General features: G+C 36.3%; 2 protein-coding genes across 3 annotated transcripts in view; both read left to right on the top strand.

Annotated features, from left to right (window-relative positions):
* The first annotated feature begins 578 nt into the window (after positions 1-578).
* On the top strand, positions 579-5,224 carry ak2 (adenylate kinase 2). 2 transcript variants are annotated; one of them, XM_081376175.1, is made up of 7 exons: positions 579-821; positions 1,802-1,927; positions 2,051-2,161; positions 3,145-3,239; positions 4,136-4,208; positions 4,295-4,490; positions 5,048-5,224. In XM_081376175.1, exons 1-7 carry the CDS (start codon positions 723-725, stop codon positions 5,053-5,055), a joined length of 708 nt encoding a protein of 235 aa, XP_081232301.1. In that variant the 5' UTR covers positions 579-722; the 3' UTR covers positions 5,056-5,224. The 2 variants fall into 2 exon arrangements, with proteins under 2 accessions (XP_081232301.1, XP_081232300.1); XM_081376174.1 differs by lacking the exon at positions 5,048-5,224 and having other exon boundaries at positions 600-821; positions 4,295-4,647.
* A 2,259-nt stretch (positions 5,225-7,483) lies between these two features.
* The window catches only part of rnf19b (ring finger protein 19B), a 21,424-nt gene continuing 19,313 nt past the window's right edge, over positions 7,484-9,594 (top strand). Inside the window, exon 1 of the mRNA XM_081377395.1 lies at positions 7,484-7,790. The gene's annotated coding sequence lies outside the window, so the exon portion shown is untranslated. The remainder of the gene's footprint in view (positions 7,791-9,594) is intronic.

Genomic DNA, 9,594 nt, shown 5'->3' with positions numbered 1-9,594 from the left:
GATCTATTGAACATGGTGTTATTGTGAATCAAAACAAACATAAAAATGTTTATGGATTGAAATGAAGCAAAAATAAATATTAGGTGAACATCAGCTGAAACGAAAATTAGAAATACCTGGTCAACTAGCAGCTAACTAAAATTTAAAATACTAAAACTGAAAGATATTTATAAATAATATAACAGTACACAAATGATACTAAAATAATTTATAAATTCATCAAACTATTGTTAATAGTATATAAATAATACAATTGAACAAAAACCTGCTAAACGAATAGTTCTACTAGTTTATTTAGCGTTATTAATGTACTTTTATGGTCTGGTTAATATAATGTAAGTCATGAAGTTGGAAGTATAAAAGCGGAATGATAACCTTTGTTCAGCCTGATGTGAGTAATAATGTGTCGTTTTAGATACGGATATCTTTAGCCTTATGTTATCTATACTTTTAAAATCTTTTTGATGTGCAATGTCACTTCAGGACAAATCCCGGATATTAGATGATGTTGAGGTATTCGACTTTTTTCCAATGAGCTCGCGCTGTTGATAATCGGCGTGTCATTGACCAATCAGATTGGCGGTCTGGTCCTAGAAGGCGGGTCTTGGATTGCATAGTCAGCGGAGGCGTAGCTGCTAACCACTTCCTTTCTCGGTTGAGTGAATTCACGGACGTGTGTAGTGGTGGAGAGAATTGTCTTTAGTTCGTTTACACCTGTAACCATGGCCCCCAGCGCGCAAGCGGATGATACTGTCTCCGGTATACGGAAAGGCATTCGAGCCATTCTGCTCGGCCCACCCGGAGCAGGGAAGGGGACGCAGGTGAGAGTTCGTGCGAAGGGCCGCGTGGCTCATTTAGATTTAACCGTTCAGCAGAAGCAGGATGGATAGTAAGGAGATGGTTCACCCCCCCCCCCCCCCCCAAAAAAAAATTGTCAGTTACATATCCTCATGCTATTCTATACCATTACGGACTTATTTCTTCTGTGAAAAACAAAAGCAAGATGTTAGACAGAATGTCACCATTCACTTTCATTGATATTTTTCCATGTCATTCTGCCTAACATTCATTCTGCTCCACAGAAGAAAAAAAGTCATACATGTTTGGAATGACATGAGGGTAAATGACGGCAGGTTATACATTTTGGGTTGAAATACTCCTTGAACTCAGCTAAACCCAACATTATGCCATTGGAACCAACATGTGTCACTGTCTCTTTAAGAGCGCTGCCCTGTTGCCCTGGGCTTTATTCATTCAGTGCAAATGTGGAATGATCTATGTGACAATCAACACATGTAAGTTGGTGACCACTGGGAAATTTGTAGTCAGTACAACTCAATATATCATCTTCTTTCACATGCAAATCATTCTTGGTTTGAACTTTGCATTACTGCTTGGTGATATTGAGCAATATTGTTGCACATCAGTAAAATACTTCAAACTTGGCTAATGAAAGTGGTTACAACAGAATTGTGATTGACATTATAGTTTTCATCATATGAACACTACCGTTCAAAAGTTTGGTAATGTTTTTAGACTCTTATGCTCACCAAGGCTGTATTTATTTGATCAACAAACAGTAATGTTGTGAAATATTATTATTACAATTTAAAATGGCTCATTTCTATTTGAATATATTTTAATTTATTCCTGTGGTGGCAAAGCTGAATTTCCAGCATCATTACTCTAGTCTTCAGTGTCACATGATCCTTCAGAAATCATTCTAATATGCTGATTTGCTGCTCAATAAACACTTCTTAATATTGTCTATATATATATGTGTGTGTGTGTGTGTATACAGGCACCCAAGCTTGCAGACAAGTACTGTGTGTGTCATTTAGCTACTGGGGACATGCTGAGGGCCATGGTGGCATCTGGATCAGAACTCGGTCAGCGTCTAAAGGAAACCATGGATGCTGGCAAACTGGTAAAATGAACAGATAATCAGTGTAAACAATAACAATTATATATTTTTTTAATATTTAAATTCTGACACTACTAGATTTGTTCTTCTCCAGACTTGAATCTCTGTTCATCACCTTTCCTTTAGGTGAGTGATGAGATGGTGGTGGAGCTCATAGACAACAATCTGGACACTCCTGCATGCAAGAATGGATTCCTGCTGGACGGTTTCCCCCGTACAGTCAGACAGGCAGAAATGGTGAGGACTTCTACAATCTGTGAACAATTGACTCTTCGTATGTCTATAAAGGCCCGTTCACACCAATGACGATAACTACAACAATAAAGATGAAGGTATAGTTCTAAAAATCGTTCTAAATATAAAAGAATAACAGTCCACAATTATAAGGATAAGCTAATATAGTTAGCATCCACACCACACCTAGCGTCAACACCTCCTATCGTTCTTGGTGTGAACGGAACTTAAAGGGATAGTTCACTTTGAAATTAAATTTTGGTATGTTTTAGCTTACCTCAAGGGCATCCAAGATGTAGGTGTCTTTTTCCGCAGTAGTTTCAATTTTGATATTTTTAGGTCAAACCGTTCTTGTCTGTCAGTCGTATAATGCAGGTCTATGGTCACTGTCTCAAAGAGCATGCACAGAGAAGTCCAAATTAAACATGATTTAATGACTCGTAAATGTAAGTACACATTGATGGCCTAAGACACAAAACGAGCGGTTTGTGTGAGAAAACGAACAGTATTTATATCGTTTTTACCTCTTGTACACTTTCCGGCGCTTGCGCAGACTAAGCCAGAACGCGCGCACACGTCACACACCAGGAAGTGCGCGCGCCCTCAGATCATTTGGACGTGGTTGTGTAGAGGTAAAAACGATATAAATACTGTTCGTTTTCTCACACAAACCGCTCGTTTCGTGTCTTAGGCCGTCAATGTGTACTTACGATCGGGAACTGTTTAATTTGGACTTCTCTGTGCATGCTCTTTGAGACAGTGACCATAGACCTGCATTATATGACTGACAGACAAGAACGGTTTGACCTAAAAATATCAAAATTGAAACTACTGCGGAAAAAAAGACACCTACATCTTGGATGCCCTTGAGGTAAGCTAAAACATACCAAAATTTAATTTCAAAAGTGAACTATCCCTTTAATACAGTCCTTGATTTTGTGCACCACAATCTGTCAACCTGTACTGTACATCTTTCTCATTTCTAGTTGGACGGCCTCTTGGAGAAGCGTAGTGAGAAACTGGACTCGGTGGTTGAATTCTCCGTTGATGACTCCCTGCTAGTACGCAGGATCTGTGGGAGGTATGAGGATGCAGGGGCCTGTAAATTGGAAGCATTGTATTGGAGCCCTTCATCACTAATGTAGTCTAATAGCTCAGTTTAGTTTAATGAATATGGAAAGCACTGAATAGAGCATCACACTCATTCCAAGAATAAGAGAACACATATTCTTGGTAGGTCATACAAGAGGTCAAAAACTTTTGGCTCTGTAATATTTAAAGAGGGAGGTGGCAGAAACATTTTTCATTATGCAGTTTTCATTGGAACTCAATAAGGAAGTGCACCTTCCTTTTTTTAAGTAAGAAATGTAAAGCATTAAACTTATGCTTTTGTTTAAACCAATTGACAATCTTTTCTTCCAAATTGTGACACACGGTACATTCAATTGTAATGGATTATCGGAAAAGAAAAAATGTAGAGTGGGGACTTGGTTCTTCTATGCATCTGTTGTTGGGTTCTTAAGATGTGGATATTGTACTCATAAGTAGATGCAGATGAACTTGAGCTTGCAGGGACGGAGTTTAAGCCGACTTAAGTCGTTTCACCAGAAAGTTCAGTTATATTAAGCATTACGAGTTAAAATTTTTAAAAACAAATGAAACATGTACAGTTGTAATAGTCTTTTCTTGCCTGTTGTGATGTATATCCAAGTGAAACGGCTTCTCAAACAAGTAAAAATGTAGGGCGGGACTTGATTTTGGAATGATTGTGGTTTGCTATTGGTCGATCTCATGTGAGTGACAGGTTGTCCCGCCCTTGTGCGAGTAAACACGTCATCAGAGACGAGAAGAGATGTCGCTGTAAGAAGGAGAAGTTATTCTGATTAAAGATTGAGGGCACATGAATGCAATATTCCATAAACAAATTAGTGTGTGTGTGTGTATATAATGTATAACGTATACCATTACGTTCCTCAGGCTCATTCACCAGCCTAGTGGCCGATCTTACCATGAAGAGTTCAACCCCCCCAAAGAGCCTATGAAAGATGATGTGAGAAACAAAACTGTTCAGATTCTTATTAATATGGCATCTTCGAGCATTGCTATAAAGTTTTGTTCTGATCCATACATCCACAGGTGACCGGCGAGCCTCTTATTCGCCGCAGTGACGACAACGAGACGACTCTGCGCTCCCGTCTGGAGTCGTATCACCGGATGACGTCTCCTCTAGTGCAGTACTACAGTACCCGTGGCCTGCACACTGCTGTCGATGCTTCTCAGTCCCCCGACCTCGTCTTCGCCTCCATCCTCGCCGCCTTCTCTGCTGCTACCTGTAAAGATCTCGTTTATTTTGTCTAAATCATCTCTGCATACCCTCTTTCCTAACATGCATTATAACACTTTATTTTATTCCTCTCATGTTTTGTCTTTAGACATGGTTTTGATTCATCTGCTGTTTATTGAGCAATGGATAACAGCTCTTGACAAAAAAAGGCTATAATATATATGATTGTAGAACCCAGATTAAGTGTAAAGTCTCAATGATCAAGTTCAGACTTTATAAACTGAAGGCTCTTAAGCACTTTTTGTTCAAACCAGACACCTGTAAAGAGGTATGGTTATTTCATTTGCACCATTTACAAAGTGAAATGTGAAAAGTAATTTATAAGAACAGGAATCATTTCTAATTCACTTTTCTAGTAGACTTGGATCTTGTAGTATTGCTTGATATCCAGTAGAGGTCGTGTGAATACTTGGTTTGATTGCTGAATGTAAAATAATAATAAAAAACATTTTAATTAATTGCTTTATTAGTTAATATTTCTTAATTAATGTCATGAGTTGAATCATTCATTTACTTGTGGACCTTTTTTCTTTTTTTTTCTGCAGCTGTATGAAATCCAGTTTCTCCCATCCAGGTTGATCCAGATGGGAAAATAATGGATGGGGGAAAGGGGGAAGCTGGAAGTGTCTTGTTTGTTTTTTGTAATGAACACAGATTTGACTAAAAAACAGTTGATTACCTCCAATAAACTTGGGAGACTATTTTGTACTACCTTACATGAAGGTTTTGATTCATTGTGTGTCTGTATTAGTCCAAATGCTGACTTCGAGAACGCCTTCTGAAGTTTGTGAGGCAGAATATATATCTGTTTTCTAGTTATGCTCTTTTTAAAATATTCACAAATCAGTCAATCTGGCTGACGCACTGGTTTAAATGATTCAGTGAAATGGTCCGTATCAAAAATGTAAAACATTTTTAAAATGTGTGCACTATAATAACAGACACCTGGAAAAGTCATGGTAATTTAATTATTCCAATGATGTATTCACTGAAATTAATAATCTTTTGGTCAAAAATGTGAGATTTCAAAAATAAGCACTTTTTACATATTTTCTTTGTATTAGGAGAAATACAAAATCAGTGGTTCTGAACCGTTTAGGCCCCAGCTGTTCAAAGGCCTTCCCGTCTAAGCTAATTTGACCATTGATACTTCTGATGAAATAATTACCAACTAAAAAATGTCAGTTTAATGCTGTACATCTTTACTCTTTTATTGTTTTTCAATTTTAGCAATTAAGATTTTAACCCTTTCACGCATAGTGGTCACAGCTATTAAAAAAGCATTTTCTTGAATTTGCACGGGTTTTTATGGCAAAGTTGCACATCAGCCTCTTCATTGGACCCTGGTGCATCATCCTATAAATTGCAACCAAGTGGCAAGCCTTTGTGTTTCGTTTTTTTTTTGTTTTGTTTTTTTTTTTCTCCAAACCAAGATGGCCAAGGGTCAGTCAGACATGCCAAGTTGCTCCAGAATATCCACCGATTCCTTCTATCCTAGGAGACTCTTGTAGGTAAAAAAAATATTGCAGCATCAAGCAATATCTAATGAGTCATATCACAGTAAAATTTTCCAAGTTTTGATTTTAGATTGAGAGAAAACTCTGATTAATCACATGTCCACTGTAGTGGACGTCATGCATCAACTGCTATATTTCAGCTACAATTCATAATTATAATGTGAAAATTGTTTTTGAAATTTAAAACTTAAAAACTTAATATGCATTGACTTTTTCTACTGTAAATAAATGTATTTGTATTTTTAGAATGTAATTTTCATTGACATCGAAAAAAGTCATGTGATTACATAATGTATGACACTTATAATGCATTACTTGTTAGATCAAAAAGTAATCTGATTTCGTAATGCATGTTATATTGTAATGCGTTTTTTTACTTATAACATCAAAAAGTAATCTGATTACGTAATGCATGTTACTTGTAATGTGTTTCCTTTCTCATAACATCAAAAAGTAATCTGATTATGCAATGTGCGTTATTGTAATGCTTTTTTTTACTCATAACATCAAAAAGTAATCTGATTACGTAATGCATGTTACTTGTAATGCGTTTCTTTACTCGTTACATCTAAAAGTAATCTGATTAGGTAATGCACATTACTTGTAGTTAATTACTTGTTAGATAAAAAGTAATCTGATTAGGTAATGCATGTTACTTGTAACACATTATTTTACTTACCCCCAACACTGATCATTTCAGATGAGATTGAAAAAATGTATTGCTAGGTTTTCTCAGAGGAGGGCTATGATAGAAATGTGCATGTCCATCGTGAACATAATCAGAATTATCAGCTAATAAGGGTAAATCTCCATACTCTGATGCACTGGAGGGAGCATCTGAGTGGTTTCCACAGTTGTACCTTGACAGGCTGTAGAAAATTCTGATGGAATCACGTCCTCATGTTCTGATATCAAAGATACGTGAAGTGCAACTTGTATGAAGTTGTATGAAGCCTTAGCACTATTTTGCATTTATATTTTTTGTATATATTTTATAGTTTTCACATGATTTGATATAATTGCATTGATTAGTTTGTTAAATTCACATACTTTATCTGTTTGATTATTGTCTTATATTTAATACAGTATATCTTCAGTTTTAACCAACCGCATGCTGTCCACTCAAGTGGACATCTGAAGATCTCTTTGAAAAATTTGTAAAAAAAAAATGCCCTAAAAGCAATAAAAACACATAGGAAAAAAATCCTGACTGAGGTTATCATAATTCATGCATGAAAGGGTTAAGGTTATTGGTCCCTTCCCTCGAAGTTCGCTGAGCGGCCTCTCAGATTGAGAGAACCATTGTTTTACATCACTTTATTTAATATTAATATTTAAAAATATTTGAACTGTACTAATAATACACAAAACATATTTTAAATATACGGTTCAAAGACTCGACTTATTAAACGGTCAAAACGTCGTGACACGCAGTCATTTCCGTTTGGAGCGACGTCAGTGGGCGGGGTTTCCTTCTCGAAATGCGAGTGTCGTCACACGCTGGGGCTTTCCTCGGTGACGTGAATGGAAAAGAGAATCAAGCTGCGGACATAATCTGAGAAATATCGCGGACAGGGCAGCAAAACAGGACTGACATCCTCCCCTCGGGCTGATGTTCTGGGAATGTTGTAGCGGATAGCACTAGGGTGATATTTGTCAGATTTACAGGACAGTTGGTTGAATGTACATGGTGTACAGTAGCACCGAAGCTCACTGCGTACCGCCCTATTCCGCTTCAGTTGCTTCCAATACTATCAGATCCATCTGAACGGTAAGTGCCCAACAGATCTGTCGCCATGGTTACTCTTTACAATCCTTTTAGAGTCATTTTGTGCTATATGACTATACAGTGATCGATGTTCTGATGCTGACCAAGTGTTTTAGGATCATTGTGTGGTTGATATGAGGACATATGCCAGGCCACTGATCAACATTGTTTTGTTTTACTGTAGACCTTTCTTTAAGTACAGTAATGCGACACAAATAAATAAATAGTAAATAAACTAGTTTTAAACATTGGCGATTTTATTTATGTTTTAGTAGTTACTATTGAACTTGGCATATATTAAATCTTTACATAACAGGTGTAGGTGTGTGTGTGTGTATATATATATACATATTTAGTCATGTTATTACATTTATGTAAAGACCTTTGTGTGTGTGTGTGTGTGTGTGTATATATATATATATATATATATATATATATATATATATATATATATATATATATATATATATATATATATATAAATCAATTATAGTGATTAACTTGTTTTAGTGATTAAATGTGAACTAGGCAGGACGCAAAAAGCTTCAATTTAAATATTAATATTTATATAATATTAAATATTTTGTCTGTGTACTAACCTTTGTATATTTACATGAACGTAATTTATCCTAAATATATCATATTTACGTATTTAGGGGGCAAAGTTATGCAATAGCCTATATACATTACATGTACGTAATGTCCTTTTTTATTGAGGAAAGGTTTTGTCCTTCTTCGTCTGCTTTGTTGGCTTGGCTGAGTCTCTGCGTGTGGCTTCCTCAACTCCTTTCTAAATATAGAGCGTACTAGTTCATCATGAACTTTACAGTATTTCATGAATTCAGTGTAACTGTTAATATGTTGGAGTTTTGGTGGCACTTCTCCATCTAGTGTAAAGCAAGGAATGCACAGAATGACATCAGTTTCATTTCTTCTTTTCCAAACAGACGTTTAATTCCAGTCTTTCTTGTGTTGTTTTTTCTGAATTTTTGGGTTCTCCTTTTTACCGTAAACCTCCATGTGACTTTCACAAACTGATAAAATCGAGTCTTTAGTTTCACAGGAACCATGTTTTTTTTTTTTTTTTTGCACCAGCCAACCTCACACAATAGTCAGTGAGTGTGAATGTGGCCTGCTGGTGTTAGTCATGTTTTGTCTTGACTCTTGAATCTTTGTACAGTGCATTCATTGTAATGTATACGTTATATGAGATTTGGACTTCTATGAGGGTACAACAGGATGAGGCGAGCTGGAGAACAGACAGCCTGCTTCTTAGCAAGAATGGTACATGAACAAACACAACCACCTGCTCCACACAGACAGCTCACAGCTTAAAGAGATTTCATTAAAGGGATAGTTCACCCAAAAATATCAATTCTGTCATCATTTACTCACCCTCAAGTTGTTCCAAACCTGTATGAATTTCATTCTTCTGCTGAACACAAAAGAAGATATTTTGAAGAATGTCAGTAACCAAACAGTTTATGGACCCCATTGACTTCCATAGTATTTTTTTTTCCATACTATGGAAGTCAGTGTGGCACATCAACTGTTTGGTCACCCATATTTTTCAAAATATCTTCTTTCGTGTTCAGCAGAAAAAAGAAACTCATACAGGTTTGGAATAACAATATCAACAATACTTTGAACCTACATTGTTTAATATGATACAGATTAGATTTAGAGCTGTAAGATTAGTCATTAAAGATCGCGAACTTATACAGTTGTCATGTATAGTTATAAAACAGCTTCACAAACAACCGCACAGTATCATTATTTCTATCACAGGAGTACTGGGATAAAAGTC

This window comes from Scardinius erythrophthalmus (genome assembly GCF_964197995.2).
Source record: "Scardinius erythrophthalmus genome assembly, chromosome: 10".
NCBI lineage: Eukaryota > Metazoa > Chordata > Actinopteri > Cypriniformes > Leuciscidae > Scardinius > Scardinius erythrophthalmus.
This window is presented reverse-complemented; position numbering and strand designations above follow the sequence as displayed.

Bases quoted from the DNA above. Each gene is read 5' to 3' on its own strand.
- ak2 (XM_081376174.1), top strand. From the start codon at position 723: ATGGCCCCCAGCGCGCAAGCGGATGATACTGTCTCCGGTATACGGAAA. The intron at 2,162-3,144 runs GTGAGGACTTCT...TCTCATTTCTAG, and splicing joins CAGTCAGACAGGCAGAAATG to TTGGACGGCCTCTTGGAGAA. The intron at 4,209-4,294 runs GTGAGAAACAAA...ATACATCCACAG, and splicing joins AAGAGCCTATGAAAGATGAT to GTGACCGGCGAGCCTCTTAT.